General features: G+C 40.6%; 2 protein-coding genes across 6 annotated transcripts in view; one reads left to right on the forward strand and one right to left on the reverse strand.

Moving 5' to 3' along the window:
• Nucleotides 1-97: 97 nt before the first annotated feature.
• On the reverse strand, nt 98-2,968 carry tyw3 (tRNA-yW synthesizing protein 3 homolog (S. cerevisiae)). The gene is made up of 6 exons (XM_020105260.2): nt 2,619-2,968; nt 2,421-2,501; nt 2,239-2,337; nt 1,125-1,196; nt 762-895; nt 98-606 (listed from the first exon to the last, which is right to left on the reverse strand). The coding sequence occupies exons 1-6, from the start codon at nt 2,784-2,786 to the stop codon at nt 363-365; spliced, it is 798 nt and encodes a 265-aa protein (XP_019960819.2). The 5' UTR covers nt 2,787-2,968; the 3' UTR covers nt 98-362.
• Nucleotides 2,969-8,729: 5,761 nt separating this feature from the next.
• The window catches only part of plppr4a (phospholipid phosphatase related 4a), a 39,658-nt gene continuing 25,490 nt past the window's right edge, over nt 8,730-22,897 (forward strand). For 2 of the 5 annotated variants that reach the window (XM_069511290.1, XM_069511292.1), the window contains exons 1-4: nt 8,735-9,248; nt 19,824-20,009; nt 21,715-21,844; nt 21,975-22,170. In XM_069511290.1, coding sequence (XP_069367391.1) covers nt 9,165-9,248; nt 19,824-20,009; nt 21,715-21,844; nt 21,975-22,170 — 596 coding nt within the window. In that variant the 5' untranslated portion in view covers nt 8,735-9,164. Of the gene's footprint in view, nt 9,249-19,823; nt 20,010-21,714; nt 21,845-21,974; nt 22,171-22,897 lie in introns of all 5 variants that reach the window. The other 3 variants (XM_069511293.1, XM_069511289.1, XM_069511291.1) reach the window with 3 other exon arrangements.

The raw sequence follows: 22,897 nt of genomic DNA on the forward strand, positions 1-22,897 counted from the left end.
GTGTGTGTGTGTGTGTGTGTGTATCTTGCACCTAGAATTATAGCGATTAAAATGCTGAATAAAGATAATTTTATACATGAAAACATTTAAAGCAAAGTGAAGTATAAAAATATGTGTTTATTACATCATTGTAGCAGCTTAGCCAATATTAGGGTGGTGAGGAAATGAAGGCTTTACTGTTCCAGTGAGCGGACACATTTCAAACAAATCCTCTGACTAAAAAGCTGCTCCAGGGCAGTTCAGCTGTGTAGCGAAAGCCCCTCCTCTCTTAAAAACAAAATCAGCAGTAAAGCCTTCACAAAGACACTCTCAACCAGACGACGACACGCTAAGCAAGTTGGCACGTGTGCAGAGCCACCACTTCATGTTAATAGATCCAGACAGACATCTGGCTCTTCCACACTACTGGATCCGTCACCATGGCAACAATCAGTCTGATGTTGTCTCTTCCGCCTCCGTTTATACACACTTGTTTTGTTCTTCTCGTCTTTTTCTGTCTCCAGTCTGTTAGGGGGATGTTGTGGTTCCTGTGAGCTGGGAGGATCTGGGAGTTGTAGTTTCTGTAGTTGCTCTGTCATCAGAGCTGACTGAAGGTTCTGGTAGAACCTGGATATGACAAAACAAGAAACACAAAAATCAGAGCTCCTTGCAGATGAGTTCCCATTCAGAGGTTTGAAATGAATTCTGATGGACACAACCAACAGAAGGTTTTGTGTGTCGTAGCTAACAGCTATGGTTTAACAGCAGATAAGAAGAATGACCTGTTGATCCGTCTAAGGTTCTCCTCCATCTTCTGATTGGCTGTCTGAGTAAGGAAATTGAGGTACTCATGTCCAACCAAGAGTTTTCCTTCATGGGTCAGAGGTACCTCCAGGCCATGGGTGCTACGGACCGCCTGGTGGGACAAAATACAGCACCAGGATACAGCATGTTGAAGCCTTTTTCACCATATATGCAACGTATTCATATCCTGTGATGAGCCCTAACAGGAGCAGCCTAAAGACAACAACCGAATATTGGCACGACACACTATTCTGATTGTCCAGTTCATTAGTTTTTTAAAATTTGACTTAAAGTTACTATTTAAATGAATCTGAAAAAGTCACTAATGTCTCTACACATACCGTGATTATCTTTCCTGCTTTGCCGACAGTGAGGCCAGAGTTCCTGAAGCCTGAGTTGATGGCCACTGAGTGCTGGAGGACAGAAAAAGATATTTAACAACCACATGGTGAAGTTAGCTAGTAAACTATATAATAGGACAAATTGACTTTAAATCAAAACGATCACATCATATATTTAAACATCAGTTTTTAATATTTTTTAAATGTATATTCAACTACTATATTTACTTTTGTTTTACACAACTAAAGTGTTATTTTATAAGAATCAAAAGATCTCTACGGAGTTTCCTAATATTTTTACTTTGTATCCAAAAGTTGTTTTAAATCCTTACCACAACAAAATACATTGGTAAATAATATATTTTTTGAATATTTTGGGAAAATTTTTCTATAATATTTTTCTATAAAATATCTATAGACAACAATGAGCCCAACACCAAGCCCTGGGAAACCCTGCAAGTTATTTATTTTGAGATAGTGATCAATATTCAATTAATCCCTGATCCCTTCTATGTGTCTATGGAAGATGATTTTTATCTTCACAAATTGCAAACAACATTGTCATATTTTTTTTAAACAATATTGGGAATTGGCAATATTGCTTTGACACAAAGTCATTAAGAATATTTGATATAATATGTTGGATGTGTGTGAGAGCAAAGAAAAGTCTGTATAATGTATAATTATCTGTATAACGTCTATGCTAGAATCAGTGCATAGTTCATCTGAGGACTCATTCAGATAAAGATGCCAACTGTAGCACTTTTACTAGAATGGTACTCAGAGTGCATTCCTCTGCTAAGGCCCAACAATCCCCTGGAAATTAAGCTGCACCAAATTGCACAAAGATATATATCAGTAGTATTGTTCATAAAGATCTCAGCACTATTTAAGAATTCTTGTTATTATTATTATTATTACTATTATCATCATTATTTACTTGAGAAATTCACAAAAATCTTGTAATGTTAAAGAAAGCGAGTAAATAAAAACCTAGATCCCCCTCAGTCAAATTGTATTTGTAAAGCCCTTATAAATAATAATCAAAACCATTAATAATAAAACAATAAAACACACACACCTCACACACACCTCACCCACACACACACCTCACCATGAGCTGTGCATCTTCTAACCTCCTGCACTGGACGTGGAGAACGAAGGGCTCGAACTTCAACACAGCGTCTCCGGTGGACTTCTCCAGACAGGACCTCTGAGGAACAAACACAGCGTGCTCTTCATTCACATCACTGACCTCTCCGTCTCCCCACGTGGATTGTCAGAATCACATCTCACCAGGTCATCGGGGGTGCACTGTTGATGTGACACAAACAACCAGGTACGGTTCTGTTTCTGGACACCACTGCCCTCTGGACCCTGGGGGAGGGGGGGGGGGGGGACACAGATGTTAAAAGCTGCTACAACAGCTGTGAGACACTGAGGGGTGTCCAGTGCTAACAGAGGACAGTCCGGGGGAAAGAAAGCGTCTCTCACCCCGTCGATGAGGATGGTTCTCCCGGAGCAGGAGCTGGTGGTGAAGAACTCCTCTCGGCTGTTGAGCAGGGACACGACATGTGTGATGTCCTGGTCCACAGAGCCCTTCTTACTCTGGTCCAGCTTGTTCACACACTGCTTCTTCCACTGGCTGAACGTTTTGTCCATAACCACCGGTGATGTGGCTCCACGCGCCACTGTCTGTTGCAGGAGCAGCAGGTTATTCACTCACAGCCTCGGGACATCGGGACTCTTCCGCGTCCTGCTGCTGGAGCCATGTTAGCTAACCACGGCTAGCCAGTGTCGGCTCTTCTTCTTGTGTTCATGTAGCGGCCGAGGTGCGAGCGAGTAGCTCACACTGCCACCTGCTGTACCGGAGACGATACCGAGAGAAGATGACACGGTTCCTAATGTTATTCATTTAGAGCAGGGGCCACCAACACGGTGCACCAGGTCGCCCCAAGGACCACGTGAGTATCCCGCAGGCCTGTTCTAGAAACAACACAAGCGCATGCATCATGCTCCTTTGAACCAGTCATAAGCTTGGTACATTCTGCTAAATTGTTTCCATACAGCTAATTTGCACAGCATTCTGCAACCACCAGTAACTCATTCACTGCAGTCCACTGTCTCTGTTATTTGTTTTTTTAGATTTCATATTTTATACTTAAAGTTGACTGTTTTTGCTACTTTTTTGCACAAAATAGTGTATATTTTATATTTATTTTCTTCTAATATTTTCTTATATTAAGACTTTTATTCAGTGTTTAGTGTTTTTTTACTTAAATCTGTGTTACTGGGGAGACCGAGAGTATGAGCAATTTCAATTCCTCAATATGTCTGTGTATATATTGCAGAAATAAATTGACAATAAAGCTGACTTTGACTTTGACAACTCACCTGTGAGCTGCGTCTAAAATTTGATATGTGTTTCTAATTCAATTTAATTATTTATTTTTTATCCTGTCAAATTTTTATTCTCATATTGAAGTTGACTATTGACTATGATTTGTTAAAATGGTTTGTCAGTGGCTGGTGGATTTGCAACATTTTTCTTATGAAATGTTGTAGAAGTGATCATCTGAAAATGTAAACAATTGCTGAGATTATTAGAAATAAAGTGTTGAATATTGATATTATCTGTTTCCCACCTTGTTACGTCATTGTTGATAATTATTGTGAGAAATAATTAACTTGATCAGTGTCTTCACATAGATGAGTATCATTTATCCTTAATAATTATATATCACTAAAGGCAAACTGAGCAAATTTGTTATTTCAGAAGAGTGGATGAAACTGGTAGCCATTCGTATGACTCAGTACCCAGGAAGTAGCTCTCAGTTTCAAAAAGGTTGGTGACCCCTGATTCAGAAAATCGTGCAACATTTACTGGCAGAAATAATAATTGCATTGATGTGTGCACTTTGGTGCAGCATGGTCTAATGTAAGGGGACTGTGGGGCCTTGGAGGTATGTGCTCTACTGAATGACGCTGTAGTTCCCTTTACCAAAACATATTGTTTAAATTCTTTTGGACAACTACCTTTTACTTGTAAACATCTATTTACTTGTGAATGCCCTCTGTTCCTGTCTCTCGTGCTCTCTCTGTAACTACATTTAAGCACTGGAAGATCTACTCATTGGATGTGTACATGATTATGACAGATTTTCAACTCTTAAAACCTATTTTTGAAAAGAAAGTTTAATATTTATATTTATCAACTTTAATTTCCAGCAAACAATACAAACAAACCATTAATTTGTTCTTTATTTTTGCCAAATTCATTAAATTAAATTCTATAATTAAATTAGCATCCTTTATAATGACACAAACACATCACAATAACTGCAAAATATAGCAGATTTAAAAACCCACCTACTAGTTTCTTAAATCTGAGAGGAACTGAAGGCAAAATGTGACAAACTTGTACGACTAAAAGACAATAATGTGAATGAACAATAAACATAAAAGGTGGACATGTCTTTCCAAATTGAATCGAGAAGTACACTATAAAATATTATATCCAAAGAGGTATAGTGAGGTGCAGTGAAATAAATCACTATCCAATTATACTGCCACTTATTACAAATATTCCATTCACTCCAAAATCCTCGTTGAGCGTATAACTGTGAAAGTTATACATGAAGTTAATGATTGAGTCTCAGTGGCCACACAAACTTCTCTCAGCCCATTACAAACCCAACATCTCACTCAATGTATAACAGAACAAGGTGGTTCTTACACTTTTGAGTCTTTGTGACTGAGAGAGAGAGAGAGTGCACGTGCGAGAGAGGGAGCATTATCCCCTATTGGACTGGCATGGTTTGCTGGCCCAGAATCTAAAAGTGACAACAGAGCAGGAAAACATTTGCAGCCGATCCAGAAATACGGTGACACAGAAGAAGAGCAGGATATTTACCATGAAGACATTATGAGGATCAAACCACAGGTCAGTCTCACTCTTCTTCTTGCTTCATTTACATGTTGCAGAGACCTATACTGTGTTCAAGACCAGTGAAAGCTTCCTAAATCACTGACAGGAAGCATGTAAGATAGTAATTTGTCAAAATTACATGCTGAGAGTCAGCCGTTGAGAGGAAAATCAAAGACTGGGCGGAGTTTTTCTTCTTTCAATCTTGTAGTTATTGTGAAAAGTAGTTCAAAAAGATTATAAATGTAGCTGTTCGCATTACAACATCACCCTCAGCACTGTTCACAAAGATGGTACATAGAATATTCATGTGTGGAGCCAGTTGAAATGAGGTTTAGAAGCAGTCCTAATAACAGGTTTTCACACAAGGACTGAAAAGGTGACTTTCAAATTCCAAGCAAAGAATGTATTCAGATCTATTTACGTACCTGTCCCTGGTTTTGTTAAACTATATGTATGGAAAAAGACATGTGGACAAGATTTTTCATTAGAATCACATTTAGCTGAGTACCTTTAGAATATACCCCTTGTGTGGCTTTCAACCCAAACCCAGTGGTTCACTCAGATGAGATAAATCTTTCAAAGCAGATCACAGATGTGTCATTTTTCAGTAATGTCACTCTTTGTTATGAGATTTGACTCAAACAGGAGAAAACTGAGCATTTGTCCGGGACTATTTACAGAAGTGCATTAATCCAAATTTGGTGCACTCATTAGTATTTGTGGTAGCAGTGCAATGGCTGTGTGACTGAATCAAAATAAACTAAAGAGTTATTTCTCTTTAATTTCATGGCAAATTGTGGTTACGTAATGATAAGGGGGCATCATTACTGGCAGTGAATTGTCAGTTTTACATACTTGGATGTGATATATATTGAATTCCACAGTTCATATGCTACATGTTTAACTACACAGAACACTGAAATTGTTCATATCTGCAGCATTCATGTGCAATGCAAACCCTACATCTATTATTTTGTGATTTCCATCTGTTTTCGACCAACTGACCTTGTTTACAACATAACATTTGACAACATGCTTGATAGCATCAAAATGAAATACAGCATATTTGTATCCTTTTTTTTACATATAGTGACACTTTGGTTAGATGGATAGATGGATGGATGGATGATGGATACAGATCAAACCTTGAATTTATAATAATAATAATTATTTGTATGTAAAGCAAATCATAACTTGTACAGGTTTGAATTTGCTGATTAGAGCTGCTCAGGTTGAAGCTGTGTAAAAGGTGATTATTGTATTTTTTTTTAAAGAATTACCAAAAAAAACAGGCTCTGTCCTGATGTTGTTGCACAGGAAAATAACCCACTCACCAAAAAGTAAGCCTTATTGAATACCTGGATTTTTATATATAACAGTGTATATTTTCTTTCTTCTGCTACGTTTACTTATCTCTGTTCAAATGAGATCCCCCAAAGTCAAATAGATGTAAGCTTTTGTTATCAGAAATGAAAACACGTCATCATTTCAGAGCACAAAGGCATTATTCACCCTTTCATCCATTCTGTAGGTGTCATGTCTTTCAGAATAGTCATTGTAAAGGCACTTGTGATCACTTGTATGAAAACACTGAGAGCATATTGCAGGCAGTGGCCCGGGGCCCTGACATGACACAAACAGTGTATGTCCTGAGGGCTATGTGTCCCATATATTGTTACACACACATGCGCGCTACTGGTGAGGAAAATAGGTTTTTAGCACACTTGTGACGTTACCCCATCAATTGGGTTTGGTTTTCTGCAGAACAAAGCTCGTATATTAAGGTGATGAATCACTCGCTGAACAAAAACAAGAAAATGTGTTTATACTGGCAAAATGATGATTTAACTGCTCATTAAACCCATCACTAGCTCACACATCACAACCTGAGAGGAGGTTTTCATCACTTCATTTTAATTTGGTCACAAGTTAGACAAGATAAGATTAGATAAGATAAGATAAGATATGATAAGATAATCCTTTATTAGTCCTAAAGTGGGTAAATGTGCACTTTTACAACAGCAAGAGGACATTCAGGAATAAACATCAGTAAAGGAATAATAAGTAGCATGCCATACTTATATTGTAAAGAGATTGAACTTATATACAGTGTAAACAGAATATGTGCAGTGTGAAAATGTGTAGAGTGCAATGTATTGCACATTAGCCATTAAATGTCACAGACAGAAATGATGCAGACAATGCACAGTTAAAAAGTGAGAGTGTCTTACTGGAGCAGGAAGGAACCACCTGCGATACCTCTCCCTCAGACACTAAGGGTGAATCAGTCTGTTGCTGAAGGAGCTGCCCAGTGCTGTGATGGTGTTCTGCAGGGGGTGGGACTGGTTGTCCATCAAAGAAGGCAGCTTCTCCATTATCCCGCCCTGTCCCAACACCTCCACTGGGTCAAGTGGGTAACCCAGGACCGAGCTGGGACTCCTAATAGTCTGCCCTGTCTCTTCCTGTTGAAATGCTGCTGCTGTGGTAGAAATCTACCACCAGCTCACATTTATTTACTAAAATAATTAGTTCATGCATGTGTACTGCGGTAGATTTATTTTCAGGTACTTTTACTTCACTAACTATATCAGCACATGTCTGTACTTTCTAGTCCACAACATCTTTACAATGTATTGTGTTCAACCTAAAAAAGGATTTGAAAGAGGCCACTGCCCACACCAAGCCATTTATTAGAATGAAATGCTGTGTTTTCAGCAGCATCTTCTGCTGCACTATTTACTGATGTGACAGGGTCTATTGTTGTTTTAAAGTTAATAATGGAGTTATATGTATACTTTTAGGACTTGAAGTATATTTTAAGGCAAATACTTACTCTAGTTAGTGCTTTCATTTGATTACATTTTTGTCAGGGAAAATGTTTGAATACTTTCTCCACCACTTGTGAGAGGCCGCTGCTTCATAGCATGCAGTAGCTTTTTGCATAGGGACATTCCCCCACACAAACCTGAAGGAAACTCAGCTACAGATAGAACAGGGTACAGATAGAATAGGCTTGTGGTTCTCCATAAAATTGAATTTCTTGCTAAATGTTTCTCTGGATAAATCCCAGACCTCACTATTAGCAATTGACATCAAGATCTAACACGGGTCAAAAAAAATCAATGGAGGCTAACAAGCCTCAGTATATTTGGACGGTTCAATAGGTGCAGAGTGAGACCTCTGTAAATTCACCTCTTCTCAATTTGTCTACTCCGCAGTCTGGCAGCTGCTGACTTACATCAAGTCAGCGGAAATTAGCCTGAAAAGACCGGATGTTACCATTAATACCTGCAGTGCACAGCTACAATTCAAATAACAGCGGAGCACCTCTGGAGACGATGGCGATAAACTGACCAATGTCTGCACGTGGGGTTTAAAACCCGAGGGGAATTATTGGATGGATCGGAAACTATGGCGATGAGAAATAGTTGAATGGGTCTATTTTGAAAGTCGTGACAGGAAACGTGTGTCTGTGTTTGGGCCGTGATGACACCTGCTGCAGCAGAGAGAGAGAGAGAGAGAGAGAGAGAGAGAGTGAGAGAGAGAGATAGAGAGAGAGAGAGAGAGAGAGAGGAAGATATATATATATATAGATAGATAGATAGAGAGAGAGAGAGAGAGAGAGAGGAAGATATATATATATAGATAGATAGATAGATAGAGAGAGAGAGAGAGAGAGAGAGAGAGAGAGAGATACATGGAGAGAGTGAAACATAGAGAGAGAGAGAGAGGTGGATAGAGAGAGGTAGACTGACAGAGAGAGGATCTGACCGGAGGAACGCCTCCTCTCTGGTCGCTCTGTCACCTCAGGAGAAATATTCAGTGAGTGTCATGTCAGCAGACTGGAACAACGCATTCCACACAACCCGTGTCTGTCACCATTTTTAAGTCCGCCACAAAAACAGCCCCGCAAAAAAACCGCATTTTCGGGGCAAGAGCGGACAAACCACACCGACGAGCACCAGCTCCTCCAGCTCAGCGGGCGATGGAGCTCCGCCGGTGAAGGAGACTCGGAGGGAACCGGACTCGGTCTGAATTCCGCCAAAATTACGACGGGAATCAGGTACAGCTCCCTGTCTCCCGGCAGCGGGGGAGAGCACCGGGCGCTCGTGATGTCTCGTGCCAAGGAGCGGCTGAAAGGCGGGAAGGAAACCAAGGACAGCGTCACTCTGTTACCGTGCTTTTATTTTGTAGAGGTGAATATCTACCTATCCATCCATCCATCCATCTCTCTTTCTCTCTCTCTGTATCTATATCTATATATATATATACCTATTTAAACATGTACTACATTATCTTGCAGTCGTGGTATATGGAACAGACTGACAGGCTGCTGTTCGATAAGGCTTGTCTGACTGACTGACTGCTGAGCCACTGACTGACTTTCTGACTGCTGAGCCACTGACTGACTGCTGAGCCACTGACTGACTGCTGAGCCACTGACTGACTGACTGCTGAGCCACTGACTGACTGACTGCTGAGCCACTGACTGACTGCTGAGCCACTGACTGACTGACTGCTGAGCCACTGACTGACTGCTGAGCCACTGACTGACTTTCTGACTGCTGAGCCACTGACTGACTGCCTGCTGAGCCACTGACTGACTGCTGAGCCACTGACTGACTGACTGCTGAGCCACTGACTGACTTTCTGACTGCTGAGCCACTGACTGACTGCTGAGCCACTGACTGACTGCCTGCTGAGCCACTGACTTACTGACTGCTGAGCCACTGACTGACTTTCTGACTGCTGAGCCACTGACTGACTGACTGCTGAGCCAGTGACTGACTGCTGAGCCACTGACTGACTGACTGACTGCTGAGCCACTGACTGCTGAGCCACTGACTGACTTTCTGACTGCTGAGCCACTGACTGACTGACTGACTGACTGCTGAGCCACTGGCTGACTGCTGAGCCACTGACTGACTGACTGCTGTGCTACTGGCTGACTGCTGAACAACTGACTGATTGCTCAGCTACTGGCTGACTGCTGTGCCACTGGCTGACTGACTGCTGTGCTACTGGCTGACTGCTGAACAACTGACTGATTGCTCAGCTACTGGCTGACTGCTGTGCCACTGGCTGACTGACTGACTGCTGAACAACTGACTGCCTGACCATCTGACTGACAGTGTAACATGACATGTCCTGACATCAGAGCCTTTGTGACAGTGCTCTGTTGTCCTGTCTTGCTGTTGGTGAGTCTGATCTGTCAGTGAGGACAGCACAGAGGGGTGGGTGGTTCAGACAGATGTTGGTCAGTCGTTTGGGCAGCTCTCTCTCACCATCATCTAGTTGACTAGTGGACTGTCTGTGTCCTGCAGCCACACACAGGTACCACATGTCGGGTTAATATAATGAGGCAAGCGCACAGTAAGTTATCGCTGTAGACTTGAACAGACAAAGACACTGTCTGCTGCTGAGAGGCCGCAGACAGACTGAAATCCTGTAGTCGAAGCAGCTTCATAGCAGTGACTGAGAATCTGTATTCTCCTCATCCTTGTTTACTCTTGTTTTGCAGTCAGTGACTCTGCAGTCCCCATTGGAAATTATGATTCACCGTGCATACGGCAATTTTGTGTGGTCGGACAAAAAGAGACATACAGCTTGACCAACAATTTGACATCACTTGGCTTCATATATTTATCATCACAGAAAACCTTGACAGGAAAAGACTCCCAGTGTCTATAGACAACAGCTGGTTGAATATGGACGGGCTTTGTTTTCACTAACACCACAGGTACAACATCTATTTAATCATCACATGAAGAATGGACACAGTTTATTCTGTCTCTGGCAGATCACTGTGTCCCACTGGTTCTCTCGCAGCAATTGTTCCTCGCTCCAGGTCTAAAGCTTGTAGCGGTGCTGTATTTAGTTCATCCACCCCCAGACTGTGGAACAGCCTTTCAGTAGCCCTGAGAACGTATACTACATTTTAAACGATCATCATCATTTCTATTGATAATAATTGTCCAACTTTTTTATTGCTTAGAAAAACTGCAAGTTGAAATGTAACAAAGTAACAGTTTAAAGTATACTTCACTTAAACATACAAAATAAGTGCAAATTTACTTAACAAAAGCTATTTGCTGCATGTTCCAGTGTCTGAATCCTTTGTGGTTGAAATATAGTCTTTAAATCATGTTGGAACTAATTGGAGGCTAATTGAGGTGGCCGTGGCTCAGCGGTAGAGCAGGTCGTCCAATAACCAGAAGGTTGGCAGTTCGATCCCCGCTCGCCACGACCGAGGTGCCCTTGAGCAAGGCACTGCCCCCCCCCCCAACATCTGCTCCCCGGGCACTGGCAACAGCAGCCCACCGCTCCAGTATATGTGTGTACATGGCATCTGTCAATGTGTGTTTCATCCAGGTGCCAACTGGATGGGTTAAATGCAGAGAACAATTTCATGTATACATGTAAAAGTGTTGAAGGTGACAATAAAGATGGACGACACCTTTCCACTTCCTTCCGCGATCCAGAAATTAAGTAAAGAAAATCCTGGATATGATTACTGCCATCCAGAGCCGATCACGTAGCGTAGCAGCAATCGTGGTCTTGAGTTCACACAAATACATACGACCAATCACACACCAGTCTCAGCTGTCACTCAGTGATTATAACCAAACTTGAGCACTTTAACATACATCAGTGTGATAAAAAAACGATCTGCAATCACAGAAACCATCTTTGATGAAACTTTATTTTTTGGTTTGGTCCATGCTCCATCCACTAACATGGAGGAGGTGGGCTTCATGAACTATACTACTGCCAGCCACCAGGGGGTAATTGAGACGCTTCACACTTAGGGAGCTGTCATGTTGTCCATCTTTATCTACTGTCTTAGAACTTACGGCATTTGCAGGTTTATTATCTTGTCTAAGTAAACTTGTGGATTGGAGGAGCAAGGAATTGAACTACCAACCATGCAATTAGAGGACAACCCAGTCTACCTGCTGAGCCACAGCCACCACATTTACTTTACTGCATAGTGCATACTCACTGACAGATCTGTATGAATAAAATATTTTTAGCATTACTGATATTGTGCAGCGTTTCCTCAATTAAATCTGCACTTGACACTTAAATAAGTGTTAATCTAATCTGTATGTAGTTGACAGAGCACAAAAAGACGTGTGTGGTCCGTTATACTGAAAGTAGCAACAGCCACGTCATGCTTCACACTTAGAATCTCTCACCTGAGGATGGGGACAACCATGGACTGAGAAACTCAGAGAAAACGTTTTCCTGGAGTTTGACTTCGTGTTCATGGTTTCCAAATTTAAATGATAGTATGAATGATCAAAGTGTTTGGGTGTGTTCTGAGTCTTGCTTGCTGTAGCTCAGCCTCTGCTTGCATCACCAGGTGTGGAATTTGGAGCTGAAGCAGGTTAGCAGAGAGCTATGACCAACAGAGAGTACTGAACTACTACAAACATACTTACAAATCATTTATTTTACTATTTTACTAATCAGCCTTGATTAATGAAATGTATATGTTCACAGTGACTAGGATATATGTATTATTGCAAAACATGAATGCAAAAGCCACAACACAACCACACAAGCCACAGCCCCCAAAAATTATGAAGTAAAAATGTTTGTGTTCTTCTTGCTTTAAGCACCTGTACCTTAACAACTCAAATAGACAAGCAGGACTGACTGGCTCATAAACAATGGCTCACTTGAGCTCAGAAACCACCTCTGCCCATTTCATTGTCAATATCCATTGTCTCTCACTCCTGCTGTGATTGTGTTTCTGTTATTTGGTTTTTGTAGTTGCGTTGTAGTTTTTGCGGTTGCATTGTCACTTTTGCATTTGTGCTGTGACTTTTTTTATTCTGTTATTCTTATGCCTCCATCGTCGTTTTTCTTGAACGTCTTGAAGGAATGTCATTAAGTTTGGTACAAACATTCACTTTGACTCAAAGATATACTGATAAGACTTTGGTGTATGGAGGTCTTACGGATTAATTTATCGATTTTGGGTTGTCAAGGATCAAGGTCATGGTGAACTTACAAAACCTGTTTTTGGCATCTGAATGTAATATCTCAAGATTGCCTTGAGGGAATTTCTTCAACACATAATCAGTTGTCACTTGGACGCAAAGATGAACTGAGCAGATTTCCTTGGTCCAAGGTATCTCATATGATCACAGTGATCTCATATGAATCTGAAAAAAAAAAGACGTAGCCGGAAACTGCACTGGTTGGTGCACTGGCATATAACCACAGTGCAATATTTCTAGTTTACTTCATCAATTGTGTGATGATCACTATTTTTCTGTGTTATTTTATCAAACTTTTTTTGTAATTTGAGTCTGGTACACCAATCGTTTGATTTTTGTTCCACCACTTTTTACAGTTTCTGTGATTGTTGTGTGTGCAGACACCACTGACAGTATTATGCTCTTTTATGGGCATTGGCGTGGCGTTGACCTATGCTAATTAGTAATAAGTGGTACATGCTTACAATTCGCAAAGACAATTGTATTCATTTATATTTAAGAGGTTTTTTAAGGACTTTCTCAAGAATCAAAGTAAACAAAAAACATCAGATATTAGTTATATATTATACTAGTTAGTTAATGAGGGCTCTCAAAATCCATCAATTTCTGATAAAGGTTTTTTTATTGTAAATTGGTCTCCAAGCTCAAGACTTTATAAAGTTCCTCCGGATCTGTTTTCTTCATCCAGATGACATCATACAGGCTGAAATGGACTACAGAATTATAGTTGCCTTCAGGCTAATAGAAAACAAGATTAAAATGGGGGGTTGAGGGGGATTTTTATTGACTTTCCCTTAGATGGAATTCCAAATCCTCGGTTTGGCCAGGGTCTGTCTGTGTGGAGTTTACATGTTCTCTCCAGTCGTCGCCAGATACTCCTGCTTCCTCCCACAGTCCAAAAACACACAGGTTGGGGTTAGGTTCATTGAAGACTGTAATTCGACCTGTGAATGTTAGTGGAAATGGTTGTTTGTCTCTGTATGTTGGCCCTACTCTACACTGGCGACCTGTACAGGGTGTACCCTGCCTCTCAACCCCAAGTAATCCGGGACTGTTTCTAGCTCCCTCGAATTCGTTGTGAGAACACAGCAGGGGATCCCCTGCTGGATTCACAGCAGGGGATCCAGCGAGTGGGGGGTTGATAACACGCGACAAACACAAAAATTAAAAAAACAAAAAGAAAACAAATATCTCTCAGTGAAAAGGCGGAGGCATAAAAGTAGAATACACCTACAAAGATGTCAAGAGAGTTTGTGGTAGTAAGAGCCAACAATGGTGTCTGAGTGTTGTAAAGAAAATCATGTGATCTCTGCAGCGGAATTAATGTCACTTCCTGCCTCTGCCTGCTGCACCCGGCTGCACCACCTCTCGCTGGAATAATGCGGAGGATATGATGCTTTTGTGGAGAGAACATCCCACTGCACTGTGCATGGGTGAAAGGCAAACTTGCATAGCCAATTCTCATGATTTTACCCGGAGGACATGTCTGAAAAGGTATTGGACATTGGAGAGTTGCTATCCCTGCCACCTTTGTTTACATTGTCAATACAACAGCTTGAACATTCACATATATTTGATGCTTCTGCGCATGATGATGGATGCTTTTGGTTTGCTATTAAAACTTACCTGGATAACCACAGCCACCACAGAATCCTCTGGACCATATACAGTATGTCCTGTTACATTGCTAACCATTTCCACCTTTTTGTTACATGATGAGGTCAGGGTAGGTGGAGTATGCTTCATGTGTGGTAGTGCTATCACATGTAGCTGTGGTGGTGAAGTTGTTCTCTACTGTTGCCCACTCACAATACAGACCTATTACCTGTTTGAGATAACCTATCCTACCATATCTATCACATCAGACATTTAACTGACAGTTGCGAACATTACATCATACTACTGTTGAGAAACACTGCATCACCCACCTTCAAAAAACTTGTAGCATTCCTAGTTCCTGGTGTGTTTAGAAATCAAACTGATTTAGATGTCTTATACAGAATAGCTGTTTGTCATTCACAGAATGAGCATCCCACCAAGCTATAGGCAGTGCTGTGCAGTGTGCTTGGCACAATGAATTATGGATGACTGACTGTGGTGGGAAAGCCTGTTGGCACATAGTTAATGCTGATTTCATGCTTTTTGTTTTTAATTAAGCTGTGTTAACTGTAAACAGAACACATGATTGAGGTTAGTTTGAGCTTGGCCTATTTTTCCAGAATCCACACCACAGTGAAATATGTTGAAAAGACAAGATTGCACATATTAGTGTTGGGAGATGGGGCTGATTTTTCTATGATTGCTATGGCAATGAACAATATTCAGAATCTGTCATAATTACCACTAGTTCATCCTTTATCTTCTTGACAGAGCTGCTCTGTGTCTGCAACATTTTCTATCTCACGCACTGTCACACCATCCTACCCACTGACTGGCTGCTAGGCAACATAGCCCTCTGAATGGGATGTATTTTTATATCTGTGTGTTCAGGGAAAGAGACGTTAAGAGGAGAAAAACATCACTACTGCTGCCTGGTTTCCTGTGTGTGCACAGTGGCCACTTGGGCTTTGGTTGATACGTCTGAAATGATAATTATCATGTATTCGCTTCATCAGAATTGCATGATATAGTACACCCTTGATGATTAAAGGAAATATACAGTATGATGTCATTACTACATGAGGCTCACTACCCACTACTGCAGACTGGATTCAGTTCAGTGAAGCTGCACGATGAGGTAGTATAAATGACTCTATTAAAACCTGTGTGCAATACTCTCTGCCCTAGCTGTAGCAGATGTTCCTCTTGTTGTAGGGCAGTAAATCAGAACAGGACATTGGCCTAATAACTAAATAAATAAAAAAAACTACTACAATCAGTGTGCCGGTCAAACTACTATTGATCTTTTTATCAGATAAATGCAAAATCATTCAAAGTGGTGTCATTATGTTTTATTTCATTCTACTGTCCAACGAAAGTCAGGAGGAACCCAGTTAGCTGTCGCAAATCCATTACAGTAAAAGCAGGGCTCTTATAAGGTGTGATATTAGAAAGAAAATCCTAACAATAAATTAAATAATATAGGTCTGAAAATATCAATGGGTCTCTAAGCTTTGATTAAACTATACTTGCAGATAAGAAGCTTAAGAGCAGAATCTTCCCTTCAATACCGTAGAAAAAAGGGAATCTCAGGTAAAAAAAAGTATTACAAGTCTAAAGGGAATAGAGAAGAGCTTATTTTACAAAGACAACATTCACATCAATCACTAAACTGCTCAGGGGCTTGGATATTAACAAAGTTATTTGCTTGGATGCTAAGAGACGCTGCAGAGGTGATAGCTGCTTAAACATTATAAAACTAAATAGGCATGAAATAAATTGAGTGTATTTATAAAGTTCTTTTCTAGTTTTATTGACACACACCTTCTTACACACTTTTTTTATGATACACTGTTGGTGCTATCATCAAGGGAAATCGTTGGACTGGAGGAGGGATTCAAACCTCTAGACAACCCATTCTTCACCCTAACCAGTTTAATACTTACCATGATTTTCTTTCAAGCTTCTGACTTGTTCTTACTCAGGTGAGATTTGCATGATTGCATGATGCAACAAGCATTTGGCACAGTGGACCATCAGATTTTACTGAAATAGGTTTTAATAGGGAGGCATTGAAGTCATACTGTATTCTCTCATTTGAAATGGTAGATTAAGAGTTAACTTATAGTGACTCAATTGTTACTGTAATACTCTTGGGGTGTAGAGTGTCAAATTTACACTTTTAGCCATGCTGACTTTTATTATTTGGTGGATAAATCAGCACATTTCACAATCAGTGACTACTCCTGTGGCCAGATTGTGGGTGCTTCAATTATAATGATAAATCATGTAGTTTAGCATTTGAACAGTAGCAAATCAAGGCTCAATGCACTCACCAACTCTAGAAACATCCATGTTTAGGGAATATCTATCATTTTTCAAATTGTAATCTTACTAGTACAATGAAATAAAGTGAGCATGACATATTACTCTAGATTGTGTGTGCAGAGAAGAGTTTGGATGTATTTAAGTAAGCCTGCCTTCAGTGCAGCTAGGGCTGCACTAATGATTATTTTAACTATCCATTAACCTTGATAGTTTTATTTCTTAATAGTGATAGAAAATAGTGAAAATGTGCTAAAGGAGACATCCTCTTATCGTTTTTCCCCCAAGCTAAAGTCCAAAGTTATGTAACAGACAAAAATAGCACTTTCTTGCATTTGAGCTGCTGGAACGTCTAAACATTTGTCTCATTTTTGTTTGACTTAAAAAGACTAAACTCAGTTGTTGATATTTTCAGCTCTGCTTGCAGTCAACACAACACTTTTCAAGGGTATAGGGCAAAGTAAATTTTTTGCATTATTTGGAGGTTGTCACACAAGGTGAGATTAAGTAGTATTTATCTTTGTATGTACAAACTTTAGGATAAAGGAACAACAATGTGACATGGCAGCTGTGTGTTTAGCTGCTTTCAAACTGACTGCCAGAGATCCTCCACACTTTCTCCTAATATAGAGTCAGCTGAAACTTTGGAAGAACCCAACACAGCAGGAGAGCCTCTGCAGGATTCACCTTGACCGAGTAAGAGTTGTGAAAACATTTTCAGACACTCCTGTTTTTCATGTGTGACAGGAAACCTCTGGAGAAAGTCCAGACCCAATACCAAATTCTCCATAGTTTATCCATGAGGCTGTAGTTTGATACAGTAAGAGTGTGTGTTTGTGGGGAAACAAACATAATCATATCCTTCAGCTCTCAGCTGTGGCTCAGGATGTAGAGAAGGGCTGCTAGGAAAACATGCGATGACGTTGTTGAATGTTGCAATGACTTGCGATAAATAAACAAATGCATATGTTAAAGTCTTTCTGCTGTGGTTTTATTGCTAACAGTGAGTGAGTGGTCTATGCAGACACTGAAAGAACAGAAAAGTAGTATTTGCATTCCAACAACATGGTTTTATTGAAATAATTCCACCTGGCTACGGATGCAGGGAGAAGGTGCACAGCTCCACCAAGTCTGGTTACATTACGTTTGGACAGTAAAAAAGTGATGCTTTATAGTTTTATCGTCTTTGTCAGTGATTTACGGCTCTTTTCCGTGTCTATATGTTTCGCGCTGCGCACTGCCAACCGAATCTAGCTAAACCGGGCATGCCCCGCCATCTCCTCCGGCTCTCCATACTTTGTCGAAGTTTACGCATACGTCCTATGATACTGTTTTTGTGTGTTTATGCATATCAGTTCTGTATGCAATAGGGCTCCATCTGATTGGCCAAATATATTGACATGCAGAGCGTGAATGCATGTACATTTTTTGAAATATTGTGCAGCCCTAGTTGAGAGGGTTGTGAGTGTTTGTCCCTGTATGTTGACCAGAGGGAATGTAACTCCCACTGGTATAGTTACATCATTGCCTTTTCAAATCCGTGAGAGAACCAGTCAGGATGGTATAGTTATAATCCAAGCTATAGGTCAGTAGTCATCAACTGTCCAAGGGCTAGAATTTTTCAAAGCTGACCCTGTGGAGGCTATTTACTCCAGGTACTTATAGGTGCAAGAAAAAATGCTCTCAGGAAGCAGTTCACAGAGCAGTGGTAGTTCAATTCTTTAATTTCAGAGAAATGATTGCAAGGGTAACTGAACAATACAATCAGCTCTATCTCTGTGTTTGCTGTCAATCTCACCTGTTGCCTGTGTGGGCTGCTGTCCTCCTCCTCTACATCCTACATGCACATGGATCTGGGAGAAACGCAATTTCATTCTGCTGTGCACATCTTGTTGTATGGTCTGAATGACAATAAAGTTCACTTTGACTTTGACTACATATCTCTCCTCAGTAGCTTCTGTCCCTGTGGCTCAGGGGTTACAGTGGGTGCCCTCTAAACAGAAGGTTTGCAGTTTGATCCCAATCTTTCCTAGTCTGCATGTCGAAGTGTCTTTGGAACCCCAAATTAGGGTAATTGCTGCACATAGAGGCACTGTATGGATGTGTGTGTGAATGGGTGAATGTGAAACTGAACTGTAAAGCGCTTTGTGTGGTCATCAAGAAAAGTGCTATATGAATATATACCATTTACCTTCTTCTCCCTCATGCTGCTTCAGCTGCCATTGCCTGGAAACATTCATTACAACTAATCACACTAGTTAGACTGTTCAACTTTCCCACGTCTTTTAAAATTTCTTGGTTGTCTGGTTGTTTGGCTCATACCTCTGGTCCACATTGTCTTTGTGCCTCCTCAGGATGAGCACCGTTGAGTCTATTTTTCAATGTTCTTCTGAATAAGTCAAAGAACTATTATGTTTTGATTCAAAGTGAAAATGTGAAAATGCTCTACAATTAAATTTTACCTTTTTGAAATAGTCAAAAAAGTAAATATGTCGTTGTCAAAGTTGATGTTGTTGCAGGCTGCCACCAATTAATCAATGTATATGAAAATGTAGGAAGGAAAAAAGATTTCCAAAATAGAATTTTTTTTGAATTTAGCACATTTTGTAGGTCTGATGGGAAGCCAAATGTGGCTCATGGGCCCCCAGCTGACAATCATTTCAGTTTCTCTTTAATTTGTGCTGGTCACCCCTACCTCTTATAAAGTTATGAAAGATTTATTGTTTTGTTATCAATACTGAAACTCAGTTGTGGAATCATCAATGGGTTGGATGTTGTTGAGTCGATGGGTGCGTTCTAATCTTATGTTTTTGTATTGTTCTTAATTTTTCACTGCAGCTCCCTATCCTGGCCTCCTCTGTTGTCAGTCTTTACTTTTTGGAGCTGACGGATATTTTCCAACCGGTGCATTCTGGGTACACCTGTAATGACCGCAGTCTGTCTCTGCCCTACATCCTGCCTAGACAGGAAGTCTGCCCTCTACCTCTGCTCTTCAGTTTGGCCTTTGCTGCTCCCACCGCCACTGTAAGTAAACCTCACACTATGTCCCTAAATCCTGGCATTTAATGGATGTTTATAGTAATACTAAATATACTAACTAGAAAATTCCTCCCGGAGAAATTTTGAATGGGTGCCTTGTGCTTGCTGCCGGCTCCATAGAGAGACATTTCGTTTAAGAGGAAGGAGAGAGACCCTGAGAGAGAGAGTGAGACAGTGAGAGAGAAAGACATGTTTAAAAGCTGCATTTTGATAACATGGTCCAGGTTGGTGACAGAGAGACTTATTTTGAAAATCGAGGCTCCTTACAGGTTTCCTGATAACATCCTGTTACTATGGGGGGGGCTTATTTTAAAAAGTCAGGCCCATTACATGTTTCCTGGAATCATCCTGTTACTATGGGGCGGGGCTTATTACATGTTTACATCACATGATCTCTGTATGTATATGGTCATGTGATATGGACGTGTTATTATGGGCAGTTATTATTTCTTATATAGAGCTTTAACACCTCTCTGGACGGAGATAATTTTCATTTTAAAATAATAACATACTGTACAGTGTTTCCCATTCATTATCTAGACTGTGGCAGCCTGCGATGTTCTAATTTTTTCCTCCACAGTTTCATAATGAACCAAAAGATGTTTTACTCTTTTTGTAATGACATAAGTGCTCTTTCATTTATTTAGTACTATATGCTGCTATGTGAGCTACGGCATGCTCATGCTACGCTGCTACGTACTCGTTGTGTGGTCCACATAGTCCATGCAAACAGTCAGACCTCATAGTTTCAGCTGCAGCTGTCAAAAGAAATGCAGTTATTTCTCTCACACAAGATCAAATCTTTCACTCTTCAGTCTGTGTACCTGCCACTCAGAATCTGTTGTGCGTGGGTCATACACATGCATGTGCACCCACATTACCATAGATTTAATTCATTCTGGGGGGTCACACTGTTGTGTTAGCATGGATGTGGCCTCAATCTTCGTCAGGACTCTTCACGTCTCTCCACAGATGTTCTAGGGGCCAGTGTTATCTTGCTTGTGTGCTTTTGGTCCTAGTCGTGTTTGAAAAGTTTACCATTGTTCATTTGCACTCTGGAGTAACTTTTCTTTAAGAATCTCCTTTTACCTGGCCATATCCATCCTTCGCTCTGTTCTGACCTGTGTCACTGAGTGAGCACACATTGCATGACACTGCCACCAACATGATTCACCATAGGAACGGTATTAGCTAGGTGATTCAGTTCAATTAATTTCAGTTCAGTAAAGTACTTTAGTCATATAAAGCCAAATCACAACATTGTCTCAAGGCACTTTACATAGTAAGGATGAGACTTTGCAATATTATAGAAAAACCCAACATTTCCCACAACGAGCAGCACTTGGCGACTGTGGAGAGAAAAAACTCTGAAATAGCCAGTCAAGTAGATCATTTAAACTTATATAGAATAGAATGCCTTTAATGTCATCACACAATGAAGCATGGCGAAATTATAGCAGCTACCACTGAAATGTGCATTTAGTATAAAAAATAAATCAAACAATCAAATAAACTTGTTTACAGAATATATAAACCACACACTACACATGCCAAGTTTTGTTCACTCTGCACCATGGACTGTATATGAAAAGCTGTGCAAAAAGGGGACAGTATATCACAGGCCTCTTTGAGGAGGACTCACTAATGCCACTGTATTGCATCAATCCTCTCTGTGTCTGTCTGTATGTAGATCCTGATAGGAGAGGCCATTTTGTACTGCTATCTGTCCAGGAGGTCGTCAGCCACACAGACTGAGGCCAACATCAACGCTGCAGGCTGTAATTTCAACTCCTACATTCGCAGGGCTGTACGCTTCATAGGTGGGAGGACTCATTATACACACATGCATGTTTTTGAAAGCAAACCACAGAACCAGAAAAAAACACATGAAACACTATGGCATTAATATAATTGCCAACAATAATTGTAATTAATATATTACTTTCCAAGGGGTCCATATCTTCGGCCTGTGTGTGACAGCACTGATAACTGACATTCTCCAGCTTTCCACTGGTCAACACACACCCTACTGGCTGGATGTGTGCAAACCCAACTTGACCCACATTAATATGTCCACCTGTGATGAAGCTTTCATTCTGGAGGATATCTGCTCTGGACAAGACATTGGGCTCATCAATGCTGGGAGGTAAGACTTTCTGTGTGTGGGAGGGTGTGTGAGTGAACTACTGACTGTGTTAAGAGGACGTGCGTGTGGGTGTGTTGAATTTGTGTCTATTGAATGTCTAGTTTTAGCAAACACATGCTATGATCTTCTTGTATCTCGCGGTGCTGGATGATTTTTTTTGCTGTTGTCATGGTTACCAGCCTGCTCTCAGGACCCTTAATAAAACACAGGAAATATGTGAGCCAAAATTAGGACATTGTACAAAATACATTTCTAAGGTCATGTTCTAGAATGATGAGCTTAGAGAGGAGAAAGGTTTGGATGGAGATGATTATTTAGAGGTAGATTTTCAAGTGGAGTGTTAGAATGAAATAGTCAGGTACTGGTTACTGGGGTTGATGGGTGACAAAGTGAAACCCACTGTAGAGTGTGTTAATCAATTTTTCAATCTCTAACATTCAGAGCAGCTTCAGTGTTCCATGTCATAGATTCTTAGAGTATGTGGAACTGGAAGGAAGAACAGAATTCCTCTGAATGATTAACGATGGTGGTAGAGAGGACTGTGTGACCACAAAGTCTCCTGTAGGTGGTCAGATGGGTTGAGATCTGGAGAAGTTCATGGCATGATTTTCATTAAACCATTCAGTGAACACAGTGACATGTAGAGAGCATCTAGATTTGTCATGCTCACCCTTTTTCTGTAATTTGTCAGCTAAATCTGCAAGATTTCGGCAGAAAACTGTATTCC

The sequence above is a fragment of the Paralichthys olivaceus genome, chromosome 16 (genome assembly GCF_024713975.1).
Source record: "Paralichthys olivaceus isolate ysfri-2021 chromosome 16, ASM2471397v2, whole genome shotgun sequence".
NCBI classification, from domain to species: Eukaryota; Metazoa; Chordata; class Actinopteri; order Pleuronectiformes; family Paralichthyidae; genus Paralichthys; species Paralichthys olivaceus.